This window comes from Amia ocellicauda, chromosome 2 (assembly GCF_036373705.1).
Source record: "Amia ocellicauda isolate fAmiCal2 chromosome 2, fAmiCal2.hap1, whole genome shotgun sequence".
Lineage (NCBI taxonomy): Eukaryota > Metazoa > Chordata > Actinopteri > Amiiformes > Amiidae > Amia > Amia ocellicauda.
In genome coordinates this window covers 19692773-19713016 of record NC_089851.1, presented here as the reverse complement: position 1 = coordinate 19713016, position 20244 = coordinate 19692773, and the positions used below count along the sequence as shown (strand labels likewise).

At 36.0% G+C, this 20244-nt stretch overlaps 2 protein-coding genes across 2 annotated transcripts in view; one reads left to right on the top strand and one right to left on the bottom strand.

Moving 5' to 3' along the window:
- cyp7b1 (cytochrome P450, family 7, subfamily B, polypeptide 1) overlaps positions 1 to 8343 on the top strand; it is a 60855-nt gene extending 52512 nt beyond the window's left edge. The window contains exons 4-6 of the mRNA XM_066720399.1: positions 256 to 462; positions 5779 to 5957; positions 6728 to 8343. Coding sequence (XP_066576496.1) covers positions 256 to 462; positions 5779 to 5957; positions 6728 to 7021 — 680 coding nt within the window. The 3' untranslated portion in view covers positions 7022 to 8343. The remainder of the gene's footprint in view (positions 1 to 255; positions 463 to 5778; positions 5958 to 6727) is intronic.
- A 10240-nt stretch (positions 8344 to 18583) lies between these two features.
- Positions 18584 to 20016, bottom strand: bhlhe22 (basic helix-loop-helix family, member e22). The gene has a single exon (XM_066720386.1). It carries the CDS (start codon positions 19455 to 19457, stop codon positions 18645 to 18647), a length of 813 nt encoding a protein of 270 aa, XP_066576483.1. The 5' UTR covers positions 19458 to 20016; the 3' UTR covers positions 18584 to 18644.
- Positions 20017 to 20244: the final 228 nt, after the last annotated feature.

The following is a 20244-nucleotide window of genomic DNA, read 5'->3' as shown; positions in this document are numbered from 1 at the left end:
AATGGTGATAATGAGAAAGATTACAATAGAGCTGCGTTTGCTCCTGTACCCCCCTCCCCCACTTTCCTCCCACCAAACATTACATTTAAACCGTCCTCATTAAGCAGAAAATTAGACTTCAGAAGCCTATTGGTCCTCATTAGCATTCACTGATCCTTGGCTAGGTCTGTGTCCTAACATCTTTTAATTAGCACACTGCAAATCTAATCAGTGTAATAAACGCTATTAATCTTCCTTTTCACTTATTTCTCCCAGCACATCATTTTGCCATTCTGTGGGCCTCTGTTGGAAACACAGTTCCAGCCACATTCTGGACTGTGTACTACCTAGTGAGGCACCCAGAAGCCCTTTCTCTCGTGCGTGCGGAAATCCAGCGTGTTGTGCACTTGACAGGTGAAGAAGCAGGTCACGGCAATGGCATTACCCTCACCAGAGAACAATTAGACAGCCTGCGCTATTTAGGTAATTTATTAATTTCTTCCTCTTACTGGTTCAAATCAGCTGCAGCCTTGGCTGATCACTGTCTTTACCTGATGTGTTTAAATCACCTGGAACATGTCATTCTGTTCATCATGGTACTTTGTTGATATGAAAGAAAAGTCATCTTTAAAACTATATATATTTTTAGGTATTTTACAGCACATGTAGGGTTTGAAAAGCTCCTGGCTCAATATGCATGTTTTTTAAAAGTACTAAATTGAATACATGTATTTAATGACCGCACACATTAACAGATACATGTTTGTAATGGTTTGGTATCAACAAAATATTTTCCTCACTGAATATATTTTCAAAATATATAATTTTTGTATTATTAATTTTATTATCAGTATTAGTATTGTCAATGCATTGTTATGACCTTTTCTCTTTCTAGTTCCCTGTTGTGGATGATGATTGACAGCACGCTGTTTGGCTACCATGTTTTGTTTCAGCTGACAAGACTTTTCATTTTAACTCAATTTGCCTGCCTATCACAGGGATGGTGGCGGGCCGTGCTCAAGTCACCAAGCTCTGCCTCGCTGGCTTGCCCCATTTCTCATTAGAACACATTTATTCAATATAAATTGGAAGACAACTGCTTGGAGGCATAGGAACAAAGGATAGCAAATTGGGATTAAAGATGAAATATTTATAAGTATATTGAGGAAGTTTAAGGAAAACTAAAGTGAATTGACATTACTTCAGCCTGTTTTGAGACAGGGACTGTTTTAGGCTCAGTTATTCTTTGGCTGAGTTCTGATGCACTTTCACTGAGTATGTACTTTTCCCCCACTGTATTGTTATTGTTACTTGTTATTGTTCTTCCACCTCTCAATTGTTTTCTGTTTTTGGATATTATTATTAGAAATAACTGATTAAAATATATATCATCATCAGCAGCAGCCTATATCGATCCACTGCTGGATGAAGGCCTCCCAAAGATGTTTCCACTTACTTCGATCTACAGCTTCTCTTTTTCATGTCACATCTAAAAAGTGTATTATTTCATCTTATCTTGTATGTGGTCGTCGATGGGTGGTCGTCCAAGCATCTCTCTCTCTCTCTCTCTCTCTCTCTCTTGCATATATATATATATATATATATATATATATATATATATATATATATATATATATATATGAAGCTTATACATTTGTGTGTGTGTGTATATTCAATCATTATCCCATAGTCATATTTATAATCCAGTCCTGGATATGATGTAGTCATTCTTTTATTAATGTACTTAGACTTGTATGCTTGTGTAAACAATGCATAAAAGGTACATCTAGGTGCCTTTGTGGTGTTGCAGTAGTATTACAACCCCACAATGGCTGATTGTGAGTGCTGACTTACCCCAGGAGCTCTGGCAAGCTCCTAGTATGTATATCATGATGAATCATTACAGTGCACCCCCACCCTTTCTGCCTCCCAGACTGATTTGGTTAAGACACGCATATCATAAAGACAATGAGCTCCACTAGCCCAGTTGTTTCACTTCTCCAGTTTTAAAACTGCCAGTTTTGTCTTCCCGCTGTAAAGGGGAATTTAACCACATGCTGTTGGCTACAATCCTATTATAGATCAATTAAAAAGCTTTAATACCTCACTAAATGTAATACCTAACAAACCTCATCTTGTTCCATTTAATTATTTCCTGGGTCTTCACTGAAAATTAGATAAATACCAAAAATGTTCATATTCATGCCTTCATGTTTTTGGTTATTATAATTATTATTATTTGTTGTTGTTGTGTTTTATTGGTGAATATAATAACCATACTGATGATGAATATGAATTCTCATTGAGTTGTATAATATCTTTAATGTTTCCCCCTCTAGACAGCAGTTGGTGCCATTTGTTATCAAGTTATGTACTTCTTAATAATTTCCTTGGATTTTTCTGACCCACATTAATTTGCATTATTTGGAGGTCAATGGAAAATAAATACTTACAGATTTTAGACAGATGGATGCTGAACACCGTACTGAACCTTCTTGGCTGAGCAATATAAAAAGTATGCGCTCTTTCAGTGCATGAAAATTACAGTGGAGCATCTGATGCTCCTGTGGAAGACAGGGGAAAAAATAGGGGTTGTGTTTATTTGCTGATCCCTTGGTATGCTTTAAATTGCCTTGTTTGCTCGGCACTAGCATAGAAACAGATGTTGCTCTACTGCGCTGGATAATTTACTGTACCTCTTGGTACATAATGGAAGACCTCCCATGTTACCAGGCTCATCTGCCAGATACATTGGAAGGCTGTTCCTAACGTACAAAATAAATGCAAGAGAAAAAAAAAGCAATTTCATAGCACATGAATCTTTCTGTTCGTTTATGCATGAAAGACGTGTATTCTTTAAAAAAAATCTGCATTTAAGGAAGCAACAATACTACCGGTCCATATTCTCCCCATTCAGCTGAACATAATGTGACTTTTGTCATTGAATAATTATCATGAGGATCGCTCAAAGCCAGTGTTAACCTCACCTCCCACATGTAGCTGGTACTGGATGGTAAAACAGATTTGTCATTTACGGTCTGACCGTGAAGCTACACATTGTGCTCTATTATTGTGATTAACTCCTGCATAAGAGATGCTCGCCCAATTGTCATGTGTGATACTGCATCAGACTATCTGTGCCATGCAGCCAGAGAGGATGTCAGCCAATAAGATGCAGCCATGTTTACTGCTGCTGGAGGAAACCCTGCTCATAATTCTGCTTTTTGGGATTCGGTTTTTATTTGTTTCATCTGAGTTACTTGAAATACTGCACAGTTTAAGTCACCCACCATATTTAATACACATTGCATAGCCCATTTTGTATTTGTTGCCTTGCAAGTTTCTGTTCTGGCATGATGATGGGGTTTGATCCTTTTCGTCTTTGTGTTTTTTCTTTTTTTTTTTTGAGCACATAACAAAGTTTCTGCCAATTGAAATTTATCGTGTCAGGTGCCTTGTGGCTATGTGCAGTTCAGGCCCACATTCTGCAAAGGTTCCTATTTTTCCGGCTTCGTCACCAACAAAACCGATTTGACTCTGCCTGATTATAGTAACGAAGGCAGTCCAAAAGAATATGCACAGACTTACTGTACGTCACATTAGATCACCGCGCTGGACACAAAAAGCTGACCGCAGCCTCATTTCTTTAGACAAATGCACGCTTAAGGAAAAACCTCCTGCGAGAGTGCGCCGAATGCCACTTTGTTTTTTTTTTGCACACCCCAGTAGATTTAATTTTCTCTGAGAGAACAGTTGTTGTTTTCTTTCTAATATGTATGTTTATGCTGATCCATAAAAGGGCCAAAGCTAGTGTCACAGTAACAACAAAGGCATCCCACTTTACTGACTTCATTTGCAACAATTAGCCCAGAAATCTGCTGTCATGCAAAGAGAGTCAGTTTCCTTCCATATATATATATATATATATATATAATGTGTGTGTGTATTTAGTTATTTCACGGTTTCATTTGTTATTTGTTTGTTAGCTTTTTTCCAAAGTAATGATAAGAAGGAATCAAGTTGCTTAACACAGCTTCTAGATGTGCTGCTGAAGAAAAAAAAAGTCAGTTTTGATTACAAAGTAAATGTTGCAGCTCTAGACAGGAGCTACATGCTGATATGCATTCTATCAGAATGATTTATGCAAATTATGCACATTATTCCCGTAGGAATTTCTTCTGAAACTGCCAGGATAAATTGCCGGAAATTAACCATAAAATTCACTGTGCAGGGAGCACAAGGTGAAGGCCACAGGGAAACCAAGGACATTGGGTTGTGGGTGCTTGTAAGCCTAGGGTGGTGCTTGCAAATGTGAAAGGGCTTTTAAAATGACGAGGGCATTTTGTATTTTTGTTTCATTTTTTAAAATTTGTAGGTGCTCGAAAACAAGACTGTCCATGTAATTCAGTTTGCATTCTGTCTACTTTTAAACAAAGGAAATATTAGGTGGAGTTTATATTTAGCTGTCTTGTATATGTATATTTCTATGGGTCATGCCATATATATCCCCTGGCATTTTGTGCTTTCTGTTTCAAGCATGTAAAATGGTATTTCTCCTATATATTACATAGAAACACAATACAAGGCTTTTGCACATGTGTGGGAGAGGGATAAACCATTTCTACAGTCTTAATTGAATAATTTATCAGTGACTGATGCCATCATGGATGGAGCTGGGTGAGATGATGTTGTTAGTACCTTCTTTTCAAGATTGATTAGGCATGTGCACTGGTAGCTGAATTTGGCATCATGTAAATGCAGCTAATCACTGAGATTACGCTCAAGGTTATTTATTTATTTTGCTCCACAACATTCATTGTTGATGTAAACAAACAAAAACAATTCCATGTGTACCATTTCATATAATAGGTGCATTATAAAAGAGGATTAGATATTGCTCATTCTTTTTTCCCTTTTTATCATTATTCATAAATGTGCATTAAGAACATGTGTAATATAAAATAGTGAATGTAGGTCATCATGGATATTCCAATCTACATATTTGATTGGTTGTTCAGTTTTAGAAGGCAGTTTTGTTAGACTCAAACATATAGTAATAACATGTAGTCATAGAACTAATGTTCTAATGTTATAACCACATTCAAAAGTGGCATCCTCACAATCCCATGACTATTATAAATAAATAAAAATGTTCCTTAAAGCATTATCTGGCAACATCGGGTCACAAAGTCATTCGAAAATGTAACTATGTATGGGTGAAAGACTGGATAAATGAACAAATACATAGATAAATTTGGCTTCCTTAGGTTGTTGCAACTTTCTATTCTAAGTTAATCTGGAGGCTGATTTTACTCTTAAATATATTCTTGCATTTATTCACAGTATTATTATATGTTACCCAGGACAGCTTTGCTATTTACTTAAATAATTAAAAATAGAGAGAATATAGAGATAGACACATAGAGCATATAATACAATAATTATAGTTAGGCTGCAATTCCTTATCTGCAATCATTTGTGTATATATGGGGTTCACTAGAAATTCCATTAGAATAAAATAATAAAGGTGCTATGAAATGCACTGAAATAGTGAGCCACGGTATTCTGCTATGTTGGATGTAGTCTATATCTCAGCAGCTTCTCTGCTGCCTTTCAGGAAAGTGAGAAACATTGAATGACCTTGTATGACCAGTTATTTTTTATCTGATAAGTTCTCCTGAGTGCAATATTTAAATGTAACCTGAAATCTTCTATTCTAATCAATCCCTTTTATTTCTCACTCAAACTTTTGAGTTGCTTTCATTTTAAAATACAAATATTTTTCTGTCACCCATTTAGGAAGTGCAATAAATGAAAGCCTGCGTCTGTCTTCAGCCTCTATCAACATCCGTGTGGCCCAGGAAGACTTCACTCTGATGTTTGAAAAGGACCAGTCCATCGCTGTGAGAAAAGGAGATCTCATAGCCCTCTATCCCCAGTGCATGCACATGGATCCAGAGATCTTTGAAGACCCAGAGGTGTGTGGAGTGTGGTGGTTCTGTGCTTCAGGCCCCTCACAGTATCAAGGTCCTTTGTTTGAGTCCTATCATTGCTTTCCCCCTGGAGTAAGTGTTTCTGCACTGACGATGGGCATTGTAGGTCAGCGCATTCACACCTTGAAAAGTTTTGTTCATATACAATATAACTACATATATATATATATATATATATATATATATATATATATATATATATATATATATATATATATAAATGCCCTGATGACCTTAAAGTCAATACAGACTTCCAACTTGTGCTCCATATTGTGTCAACCAGCTAGCTAAAGAAAAAGGGGTATACATAAATCACATTGTAGTTGGATCATGCAGTTTTATTTTTCTAAAGAATCTGTGAAAACAACATAAAAACAGCTCTGCATCAAAGAGAGTAATGTTGATTCTGTATGAACTGCCTATGTCTTGCTGAGACACAATCCTTTCAGATCATTTGGTATGGCAGTGTGAACTTGAAATCATGGATCTATTGAACTGCAGTGAAGCTCTGAGGGTAATTGTGTCATCTCCTTGTATTTTTCTGAAGCCACAGTTAATGAATATCAAAGACTGGAAATTAATCCACCCTGGCTCAGCTTTAATGCAGCCTCAGTGGGTCACCACCTGCATGCAAATGAGTGCAATCTCAGTTCATACCTAGCTTCCTATAAACGGCAGCCACCACACCGAAAATGTTCTTTAAAACCCTTGCTTCAGCATTCTTCAAATGTACAGATTTCCTTTTCTCCCTACAGACTTACAAGTTTGACCGATTTATTGAAGATGGGAAAGAAAAGACCAACTTCTACAAGCATGGCCAGAAACTGAAGTATTATTGGATGCCATTTGGTTCTGGAAATACTAAGTGTCCAGGCAGGTATTTTGCAATATATGAAATAAAGCAGTTTGTCACGCTATTGTTGCTGCAATTTGATATTGAAATTGTTCCTGGAGAGAGGCAAGTCAAACTAGACCACAGTCGTGCAGGACTTGGTATCCTGCCACCTGATTCTGATGTCTGTTTCCGATATAAAGCTAGGAATTTTTAAGGTGGTGCGTGTTATTCCTTCTACATACAACATGCACTTACTTTGAGCTTTGCAGATGATCTGGAGTCTAACAGTGCAGCAAATTACTCCACTGTCTGATGGGAATTGTAATCCTGAAGAAATGATCATCTGATTATCCCACAAAGAAAACATTACTGGAAAAGAAGGACTTAGCATTTTAAGTATTGGCTGTAACTACTGACAGACCTGGTTAAGCTGGAGATAAAAAAAAATTACACTCTCTAATGTCATATTATTTCAGATTAGCAAACAATAGTTATTTTACGGGGCTCTGAGATTCACTTTTACTCACTAGCACACTTTGTGAACATGTCTTTGCAACACTGCCACATAGTGAGATTACAGTGAGTGTCTGAGCTAAGAGCTGATTTGATTTAATGGATGTGATCTGAAGGAATCTAAAAAGGGACATGTAATCAAGACATGTACAGTCAAATATCTGAAAATAATTATTATAATAATATGATTCTTGTTAAAAAGTACTAAAAAGATTTGTAACACTTAGCAACACTCTTTTGGAAGATGTATCAGATTAGTTAGTTAGTTAGTTAGTTAGGTGCATCCTGACCAGTACTCCATATTTTATGACCGATTCAAGATAGATTATTCCAAGGCCTTTGTGGTCCCTGTGTTGAATATGGCTGCTTAATTCTGTCCAAGGTCACCACATTCATCTATCAACATCATGATCAATGGTCAAATGACTGGGTTTGAGCACTGTTTAATGTTCAGATGTCCTCCATGGTATCCCTTTAGTTAGTTTTGGATATAGATCACTCATCTCCAGATAAGCTGTTTAGTAATGTGATAAAATAAAAAATGTGAACTGATGAAAGAAGCAACTACTTTTCATTGTGACTATCCAGATGTGATGTGATGTCTATTAACATCAATAAGGGGGTTTATTCCATCACCCTGTTATATTTCTCACTGTTTGCTTTTTTGTTCATAATATACATTGTAGCAGTAATGCTTTATAAATATGGAACTTTGCTTTTGCTTTTTATTTATAGACAGTATGTATGGTCTTGTATTCTCATAGTCAGAGTCTCAAACCCCATCCCTTTCTGATTTAAAGCAACACACAAACCTAAACACAAACTGGATATTTAATGCTGTATCCTTACTCAAGTTTAAGGTCTTCATTTTTTGTATTTTGAAGAAAGTGTCTAAAAATAATGTATATACACTAATGAAACAATGAACAAATAATAAAAAAAAGTGTTTATTGATTATACATTTTAAAATTGCAATACATTTTTTATTTGATTTAAAGTAATAAATGAATGTAACCAACTAAATATTTTCATGCACTCTTTAAAACATTAGTCAGGAACTAGTAACTGAAATGCTGAAATGTGGGGGATGAAAAAATAAAATGTGTTTCTTCTTAGTGTAGTACATTTTAGAGTGCAGGCAAAAAAGACAAATCTGAGTAACATCTTTTATCAGTAATCTACAGGTATTTGCCAGTAATTTCATTGTTGTATTTCATATAGAGGTTGAACTCATGCCCATGGATGTATCATTGAGAAAGATTTTAAACAGTACTCAGTATACAGTATAATTATGTAGTCCACTCATAGGTATATTTCACAAGATTTCTAAAGTGACCTTCTTAATTAGCTTTAATATATTCCACCAGTAAAAAATACATTTAAAATACAATCAGGGAATACAAAATGTACTGCTTATATAAACACTCTGTGAAAAAGTTTTAAACTGTGTTTAACATATTTCTTTACTCTAAAAAGGAATAAAAGCAATCATCCCTGGGAAAATGTATTCCTATGATTCATATCTCTGTAGCTCAGGTCTCCAAACATTAATTGCTAACAATATTTACATACTAATATCATTCTGGGGAAATTATTATATCCTTCTTGGTTCATGATTCATCCTTGGTGATTCAAATAATTTAGGTACTATGGATTGAAAACGACAGAGTAATACAGCTATATGCAGGCGAAGTAATTTATAAAACTGGAACTAAATTAATGATTGAAAGTTGAAAACATGTCAAACCTTTGGAAGGGATTAAAGATCATTTATTGGAGTCTGATGTGTTCTTGGGAGATTAAAATAAGTTTTTTTTTATGGATTTAAAAAAAAAAAAAATATATATATATATATATATATATATATATATATATATATATATATATATATATATATATATATATATATATATATATATATATATATAATTAAATACACACTAATGTACACACAGTTAACATATTACTAGCCCATGGAACTAACCTCAGTTTATGCTGAAAGAAACAAAATTCAGTACCCTATAGCAGTGGTTCTCAATCCAGGTCCTGGGGACCCCATGCCCTGCTGTTTTTTGTTTGAACCGAGCTCTCCGTTACTTCAGTAGGGTACTTATTTGAAACCCTAATTTAACTAATAATTTGCCTAATCTGAAGTCTTGAATTATTTTAAACCGTTATAGATTGTATGAAACTGTATTGAAACAGGATTGAGAATCAGTGCCCTGGTTTTTGTTCCAACCGAACCCTTAATTACATAATTGAACCGTACATATCATTCTTAGTTCAATTAAGGATTCAATTAAGTAATTAAGAGCTCGATTGGAACACAAACCAGCAGGGCAGGGGGTACTCCAGTACTGGTGTTGAAACCACAGCCCTATACGCAGTATTTTGTGGTTATATCCCCATATCCTCTGTGTGGCATTTGGGAGGCAAAATACAAGCTAAATATTAATTGAATATTCTTGTTTATGCCACTTCATCAATAACTCTCAAACAGACTATATTATGAAAATTGCATTATAAAGTTAGATATGTTGGACAGGTCCATTACTTGTAACCTGTAATTTACGATATCTGACTTTTAATTCTCATATATACATTTATTTTTTCATGCTAAGGAACTGTTTAAAATAATAAATAACAACATTTTCATAAAAAAATTAAACCGAAAAACAATAAAATATTCTGTTTTCAGTTAATTATGTGACTAAGTGATGCACTGCTGAAATAAAATTAATCTTCTGACCCTTTTATTTCCCTATAATGGGAATAGCTGACAGTATGTAAGACACTGAATGGATTGTGACAGATCACATATCTAGCTCTTAAATAGAGACCTCTCAAAGGAGATGAAACCTCCTTACATCAGAAATTGGGAGGTCATATTTTTAACTGCCACTTTATTATTATTAATAATAATTATTATTATTATAATAATCATAATAATGAAGGAAACATTTGGCAGTTGTAATGTAACCAAATGGATGTTAACTATGCAGCAGTAAAGGATGCATGAATGACAATTATAAATTCCCCAAAGAGTTGAAAACTGTTTATAGTGTATGAGAGAACATTTTTTATCAAAAGCTTTCTGTTGACTCAAGGTGTATTGCCATATCAATTATCTGGAGCTGCATATACTGTGTTGCTACTGCAGCACACCACCATAGACCACTGTCTCATGCTGAAGCTCAGCCTGCCATTGTTAGTCCTCAACTTTATTTGTTTTAACTTTTAACGCATTTCTGACATCACCAAGGAAGACTCTGAAATTCCCAATCATTGTTCTCTTTATGCAGCTAACTTATTTTTTTCTGATCTCAAATTAATGTTCTGGAGAAAAAGTAACATCCATATTTTTGTTAAATAATCAATTATGTTTCTATGTAAATGAATTAACATTGTATACACATTGTTTATATTAGAATATATGTTTATGTAATATACTTCGAATATGTACCATGTTTTTTTGAATAAATAATACTAAACAATATTTGTGAGTATTTTATTAGAGTCTGATGTGTTCTATATTATATTAGAATATATGTTTATGTAATATACTTCGAACATGTACCATGTATTTTTGAATAAATAATACTAGACAATATTTGTGAGTATTTTATAGTAGTATTCATTGTAACTTTGAAGTAATGAACAAATAAACAACTCCAGTGTTTTAGTTTAAATATTTGCCTCACATAAGCTTAAGTAAACTTGAAACAGGCTCATGTTTGTTTTAGGGTTTTTTTAGCTTCTCTCTTGTGTTTAATAAGACTGGTCCTGAAGACGAGGGTTTCTGTTTCTTTTTTCCACCTAAGCTCTTCATAACATAATTATATATTTCATAATCAGATGGTCTATATTGTAACTGTGTAGAAGTCTTTACTTAATGGAGATGGTAAGTAACATATAAACTTGTGGTGAGTGAATATCACTGCATTAGACTGTCAACAGGACCAGGAGTATCACTGATCTATACAAATCTAAGTAAAGGGCTCTCATGCTTGTGATTTATTTTGGTACAAAGTAAAAGAAAGTTTCACTGTAAACCGAATCTGCTTTTTGACTAGCTTTATATAAAATGTCTACAATAACAAATTACCAATTAAACAACCTCACTTCCATAATTTAAAATGTATTAGTTATTATTATTATTATTATTATTATTGCAAAGAGGGGTCTGCATTCGAGGCAGAGGATTTCACTTAATGAGTTTCTTTAAGAAACAGATAAACTCAAAAAAAAAATGCAAATGTTACACAAATTATCTTTTAATTTCAGGGTTTAAAGTGAATGAAACCATGTGTAGCATTTTGTTGTCAGGTGATCTCACGTTATGACAGGAGTTGAATAGTGCATTATGTGCTGAAAGTATAAGTAGTTGCAAAGCCTTTGAGAGAAAAAAAAAGACAGGGTCATACAAGACTTTGGTTTTAGATTCCTTCACTAACCACAATGAAACAGATGTGAGATTTCTGCCGATAAGCCGCTGGTTCAAGCTAGTTCACATTCAGAACTCAAATACATATCTGGGCATATCCTTCAACTGTGTGCATTTATTCTGCACAGAACACAAACCTCTTTTTGGTGGGTAGGGGGCTGGTGTTTGATAGACTGCTATAACTTTTTCAGTCACATGGACCCTTATAAACCTTTAGGGCAGAAAAGCGCCTTTATAAATCTACAGAGATATGTATTATGCATTTACATTACACATGTTAGAACTTGCTGTGATATTTGCTGTAATATTTCAGTTTCAAATATTACAATGCATTAATGCCTAGACTGTAAGAGCACAGTGTACATAGCATACATTATTTAAATATGCTTAATATATTCTTTAATGAGCACACTAGTGTGTGAAAGTCAATGAAACAATCTGTTTTTACAGCAGTATTTCTCTTTAAGGCTCTCATCCATTTCTATTGTAAATGTGTGGAATCACACTTTTTTTCTTGTTGTGTTTTCAATAGCTAAGGGACTGATCTATACAGAGTTCTGAAAATTATATATAGGATTGAATTAAGAAGCACAAGGCATATAAGCATTGCATTACTGAACCCTGAACAAGATCAAACAGAGGTTATGGTTGGATAATACATGCAATTATCATCTATCAGATATATTTATTACATTTTTATGTGAATTACTTTTTAAAATTAAGATAGCAATGCTAAAATATTCTCATGCTAGCAGAAAAAGACATGGATTTTTTTTACAGGATACTACTTTTATCTATCTTTATCTATGTGTCTGTCTATCATCTATTTATAGACTGCTTATGAAATTTAAAAGTACCACGTTGTATGATTTATCCTATCAAATGTATGCTGAGGAGGCAGGTACCAAGACAAGAATCCACTGCTGACCTGGAGCTGGTGAGTATAGCACCAGGCAAGTCAAAGTAACACAAAAACACAGACTGACACATGCACACATGCACACAGCAAAATCCTTAATGTTTTAGAGGGAACACCTCCTAAGGGTGCCAGCCAGTTTAAGGGGTGTGTAAAACATTGTATAGACTTGCCTATTATTTCATGAATAGACATTCTGGGGAAACAGACATTCAGTACGGCATCCTGAATAACCAGAGATCAAAACTGAAAACAATTATCAATGATTCTCTGTGTGGATGCCCCAGAACACTTGCCAACATGGTCATGTTAGAGAGGTACCGCATCGATGACAAATTGGCCCTGGCCTCTCACTACAGGCAGTGTGCACCCTGTACCACTCAGTCCCTGGTGTACAACAAGCAGGAGTCTAGAGCAGGGAGGTTCCTGAGGTCAGGACACAAAACAAAAATGGAGTTCAAGCGAGTTTATCCAGAACTGCAGCTCAATCACACATGTTTACAGTTACATGCAGCTGCATTTTAATTATTGCAGTATTATTTTCAAATTGACCTCTGTAGGTTACTTGGGTGAAAAGCATGTTCAAAACGGCACTTCTGATGTGACATAGCAATACTGATTAATTATTAAGTTTTTATGTCATATGTTGTCATCTTTCTTTTTAACTGAAGAAATTGTGTTAGCAGATTTTAAAAGTTTGGATTTTCCTATATATACTTCATTAGCTGGGGACAGGGATTATTTAAATAGGCCCATTAATAAGAGTTGTCTTCATTATCTTATTATTTAAAAATATATATCAAAGTCTGATTTGTCATTTATTATATTTAACATTACATACCCTGTATGTCAATATTGAATGTCTATTCCAAAATTTTATGTAAATTTCATTTTTTTTCCCTATTGTGGTTTTCAGTCTCCTCTGGTATTGTGAATATCTGAGAGAGTTCAATCTCATTTAAAATAATATCATCATTGTATTAAATTCTTCAGTGTCATTCCAGCTGAACTCAGTTATTTGATTTAAGCCTCCTTAAAAAGTCAAGCTACTCAAACGAACCTAATTGTTTTATTTTATGTATTGATTGTTTTCAACTAGAAAGCAAACAAACATACTCTAGATAAATTGATAGATAAGTAGATGTTGTTTATTTTAAGTAACTGAGATCACATCATAATTTGTCCTTTGCTTAATGACACATGGCTTTTGGGGTTAGAAACAACCTAAAAAAATTCTATGCACAACAATCAAAGTATTCAAAGAGGTAGTTTAGAGTTAAAGGTCTTAAACGGATTAACTTAAAATAGACTACGCAACTGAATATGGACAATATTGATATATTTGTCTTCATAATTATTGACATCAAAAAAGCCTTTATCCAAAAGTTGCTGGACACAAATGTCTCCATAGACAGTGCCAGAATAACTTAAGCGGTGGAACAGGTGAAAGAGAGAGAGAGAGAGAGAGAGAGAGAGAGAGAGAGAGAGACGCCACTCATCAAGCACTGGGATTGGTTTTTGTGAAGTACTTAGACTGATCTTTGCAGTGCTGTAAGAGGGCTTGTTCATGAACGATACACGCATAACCCTTTCTCTTGCTGAACACACTGCGCTGTCTGCGGTGCTGAAAGTGTTGGAGGCATTGATTGCGTCACAGGAATGTGCATTATAATGTATGCTGGCCGCAAACAGTGACACAAGTTGGTCAAATGTGTACTGTCGTATCTGTGCGTGATCTAAGAAAAGACAACATGAAGTACAATTAAATCATTATTTAAACAGTAAGTTAAAACAACTGCTACATCAAACAAAACATATCAAACATATAGAGTTTCAATAAGGTAGCCTATATGAAATAAATAATGGATTAGACAGGGTTATGTCTGTATGTTTTTTAAACTGTAGATGTCAAACTTGAGACATAAATCGATCACTGCAGAATGTGTGTCAGTTTACACTGTCGATAGGCTAACTTCAGGCTGTGCAATCTTTTCCATAAGACTGGAAAATATATCACCATTAATATGATGTGGCAGCTTATTGCTCTTAACGTGGAGAATGTTGATGCGAGTTATCTATTGACAAACTTGTTTGTTAAAGCTTTTACATCATGAACATACTTTTGTTTTTCAGTTTTCTTAAAGACATTTATCCCAATATTGAACTGAACAGAACAGTTCATTAAAAAATAAAATCACATTGAACGAATCGAGAGAGAGAGAGAGACAGAGAGAGACAGTAAACAAATGAATAGGCCCAATACAAGTACCATGACAGACTGAATATAAAGAACAACCCCCTATAATACCATGTAATGCAATTTATATATTCTACTCATCATCATATAGCTATATTTTCCCTTTGTTTTGTTAATCCTGTTTCACGTCTACCATTATAATCATGATACTTGCTTGGTGTTTTGATTATTATATAGCCTATTTCTCACGTTTAAGAAGCGGATAAAGATTCATCCACTGGTGTTCAGTTTACCAGGATTTTATCAATGACTTTTTACAGGACATACAATAGTATCGTTGTGAATGAATTTAAGGAAATCAATGTCATACATAATTTTCTTGGAATAAAAACAACAATTTGATTTTGGCAGAGACCTGTCAACTTTTCTTTGCGCACAGGCCATTAGCTATTTCAAAATGTCAGTCGCATTTGTGTTTCCAAAATAATGCATTAAACGTGTGGCTTTATGTTTTGAAGGAATTCCGACAATTAGGACGCAAAGACAAAAGTCGAGGTAACAATGTCCAACACTACAGGCTTTAAACTGCGAAAAATCAACATTTGAAAGGGGATCTGTCACTCCTCCTTCAGTTTTGCTAAATAGGCCATCTTTGTTTTCATTGATCTATGGACACTGGAATTAAATATAATCTACTATTTTATCTTGAAAATATTCACATACTGTGGATATTTAAAATCATAATTACTGTGGCTACTTTACATTGCACTACATTTCCATTGTTTTAGCCCATCAATGCCCATTCTTGTTTTCAGTTTTGGTCGGCAGCTGTTGCCAATTTAGACAGGGAATCCTGTAATTATTTTTCAAAGTCTGATAGTGTATTATCTTTTTTCCAGCGATGATTAGTTACCATAGCATTTAATACGTGAATGTGCCCAGAGCATACCATTCACAGTTAAACGGAGGATTCAATTTAACACATGATTATATCTTTCATAAGTCATTAGATTATGAAAGCCAATGTCACTCATGCTGGGAGAATCGCAAGAGTAAATATATAACTATCATTTTAGGATGTGAAACGGGTTCCATGAGTTAGGTTATATATATATATATATATATATATATATATATATATATATATATATATAGACGCAAATGATTTCAAAGAATTATGAGAATAAAGAAGAGTCAATGGAATCAATTAAATATCCAGTGAACCTCACAAACAAATACATTAATAACAAACACATCTCCGACAATCCATTTCCACTGGTCTATGAGGTCCGTCCAGTTAAATACCAAATACCCTTTCACGGTACAACAGACTGTAAAGGAGGAGCTGTAGGTTCACTTTCAAGTTTACATCTCAAAAGCTACCGTATATTGAAAGGCAAGGTGAAAGGGAACTGTCTGCTCTCCACCCTTGGTTGATTTGAGACATCAACATTAATAAACTATAATAAACCCTGAAATCAAACTACAGACTTGGAATATAAATAAACATGATTAAAATCCAACCATAAGGTATGAATGTCAAGCGTTTTTGTCAATATAATTACGAAATAGTTCAAATGTAATTATGAATGCACTTTGCCATCCGTCGTCAGATAAACATTGATAGTTTAGTAACACTGATTTAATAGAAATAGTGCCTGGGTTTCAGATATACGCACCTTCGTCTGTTTGGATTAAAAGCGAAAAAGCAGTGACTCTTGCTTAAATTCATGCCACCACCATTTTAAAAAGATGCCCCTTGGCCGTGGCTAATTCCTAATCATCATGATGGACAGCAGAGCCAGAACAATACAAACTAATGGCAGTGTTGCTGATCACTCTGCTCAGTGATTAAAGACACCCAATTATGGCAATGAACAGTGTCGTAATTATGTTCCTTAATCACATCCAGGAGGTTTAATTGCCTTAACGATGTGTTTCATTAAATGCATTTAGGTATTATAGTCGACAGTTTTCATACACAGTTGTTTTCAAATTAACATAATATTAGACATCGTCATGGAAATTGTTTTAATAATCATAATTAGGTGCACCCAGGCTTTCTCATGTAATGCTAAGAGACATTTCCCCTTTGCCTTGGGGCTTTAATGCGCACCCCGTCTGGCCTGCCATCCCATGCATTCGTAGCACTTTACAGTTGTGTTTCATGAAAAGTTACAGGTTCTGATTCATCTTTTTGATGTCAAGTGGAGCAGAAAATATTCATTCTGCTTCTACCGCGTTTAGCATCATCCAGGACATATGGTGAAACAAGCATGAGGGATATTTTAAAAAGCCTTGTTGGACAACCAGCACCACACCAAGAGGTTGTAAATTGGCACCGACAAGACTGTTACATACCCCTTCACTTCAATTCGTTCATTATTACGATGGAAAATACAAACTGCTGGGTATTGTACGTGTCAGGTAATTAGTCAACCAAGAATCCAACACCAATTTGGTAAGTGAACCAACTCGTTAAAAAAAAAAAGAAAACTACATTTTCCATTATATTCCGCTGAGATGAACACACTTACGTCTTTAACTGTGTAACTTGTTAATCTTGCTATCATAATCCACTGTGCTTCAAAGTAAAGCAAACTAAATAAAACTAGATTTCCTTCCAATAAAATGTGACTCCATCACATCATTACCAGTAAGCAACACACGAAATGATTAGTTTTGTTCAAAATATTTTAATAAAGCTTTCCAACACAGCAACACATACAAATGGCCCTTTGCAGTCATAATCTGACCTCTAATGTTTATCTATATTACCCCATGTATCCTTGACCTGACAACCAGTTTGATCCATCCCAGATTAAGCTTCCAGCAGGACTGAAAGAATGTAAAAACAGCAAATCATACAGGGATGATGTTTAACACCAATCTGTATCTCAATGGAGAAAACAAACAGCATGGCATGCAGTAAAAAAAGTATAATTAAAACAATACAGAGCAATGTAGGCTTCACTGAAACGAGCTTTGGAAGTTCAGTATCTTAAAAACAATATCACACAGCCGTGACATTGAAACTGGAAGTGCTGTACACAAAAAGTTGTCTTCAAACAGAAATACACTCTGGCATTTGAAACTTCTCCTCTTAAACATCCTAAAATTAACCTCCATATCCCTGAATATACAGTCACGCAGTCATATTGTTTCCTCAATGTATAAAGATCCTTTTAGGAACTAGATATTTTCGTAAAAGTTCAATTATACAAGTCCTACATACCAGTTTCAACACAATTAATGTGTGAACAACTGGGATGAAACATATCATTAATATCGTGTTGAATATATTGGAGATGTTTAGGTCTGTGAAAAGAGCATGTTGTCAGGTCAGTAAAACAATAATTCCTTCGGGTCCATACAGTGGTCAGTAACAAAGTGCACAATGATTTTCAAATAATTTAACACTTGCAACCAGGCATAAACTTTTTGTTTGGTTGGTTGGTTCGTTTTCCATTCTTACCAGCACTTTGAGCATAATTTATATTTACACAATCGAGAATATTCAAAAAAGGTGTTTTAAAGGTCTTTCACTTTGAGTGCCTTATTGTGATGAAAATAGAAAAGTTTCTTTTTGTTTTTTTTCGGCATCCTTTTCCTTGGAAATCGTTGGATCTTCCTGGGGTGATCTCAGTCTTTTTTCAGTCTTGCGGTCTTCATTCATAGAAAGGAAGTTGCTGCTCTTATTTGTATGTTTCACTGCGATTCTGTGTGTTTTTTTTTGTTTTTTTTTTCTGTGGTGGTTTTTGTCACGTTTAAGGCTTATCAGTGCACTGTTTACAGAGGCTGGAGGTGACGTTGTTGAAAAGGGCACATTTGTCGGGACAGGAGGAGGCTGCGACTCCGGTAGGGAAAGGGTACCCGGGCGGTTGCTCATAGGCACCCAAGCCCGGGGTGAGGGCTGTGGTTGCAGGCAGGGAGGCTGCAGAAATAGCCTGGCCTTGATTGAGGTATGCAACCAGCCTTCGCATCTCTTCCAGTGCCTGTGCCTGCATGAGGATGTAATTTTTGGCGAGTAGCAAAGTGGCAATTTTGGAGAGTTTCCGCACAGAGGGGCTGTGCGCGTAGGGGATCACCGCTCTCAGCTCGTCCAGCGCGTCGTTCAGGTCGTGCATCCTCCTCCTCTCCCGGGCGTTGATGTTCAGCCTCAGTAGTTTCTGCTCTTTGTTTTTCTTACCTCCGGAGCCTTCAGGTTTGCCCCCCGACGCCACTGTCCTCCCGTCTGCCATGAGCACCATCTCACACCTGTCGTCGCTGTCATCGTCCGGGCTCTGCTCCCCACCACTGCTCTCCGCCGCCGACGTCCTGTTGCCACTTTCCCCGTACTTGGCACACAAAGATCCGGTCGGAAGACCCAGCCCGCCACTGCGACCGCCGCCTAGTCCTCCAGGCTGAATGGGATCGGAGTCGGTGTGATCGAAACAGTTGATCGGGGACTGGCGATCCCGGGAAGGCAGCTCGATACCAGCAGCAGCTCGGAAAGAGTCCATTTTTTTGCCCGAGACAGCACTGAGAGTTTTGTGGAACAGGTCCCCTTCTGCTCCGTTAATGTTCATACTCCTCTCCATAGTCCTTTTGGGATCAGCTCGCCTTCCACCGTTTCACTAGCTCTCTCTCTCTCTCTCTCTCTCTCTCTCTCTGATGGCGTTTGTAAGTTTCTGTGTTATAAGTTGATCTTGATGCTGCTCTACTTGTCAACTGATGTGAGGAGGCGGCGGCGCGCACTGGAGTGCCCTGCTCTGGCGCTTCTCTTGCTTCGCTTCACCTTCAGCGATCAGCATCAGCATCAGCAACAGACGGGGGAGTCTTTTACATCATTATCTCAAAGCAGGTTATTATTATGAAGAAGATTCGCCTATTGGGACCGAGCTTGCTACCCAATCAGGTTAACGTTTTAATTAATAGGATTAAAACGGTAACAAACAGTCCCGCGCCTATCTGCCCCCTCCGTCTGGATCAGAAGAGCTGCTTACAGCTTTATAAAAGGCGCCGGGTCTATTATTCGCACTGCCATCTGTATACACAACTTAATGCATATGTTTGCAAGGCGTTGTGTCCTATTAGTAACTCAACAACTGCCTTTAGCTTGACATGTGTGGCGACTTTCACCCCTCAGTGAGCACACTAAATGCCCCTTTTTGAGATAACCTCTCCTAAAACTACAGGCAGCACTGTCATTGACAGAAACATCACGGTGAAGTGTTGTGATTTGTGGGTTTGTACACATTGAAGTTAAGCCTTAATTAGGCATTATTATGACATAAAGGCTACTAGACTGAGGTTTGCATGCATCCTAATTCAGAATAGTGGTCAACATTAGAAAACATTTAAACACCATAGAATGTATTAATCTGA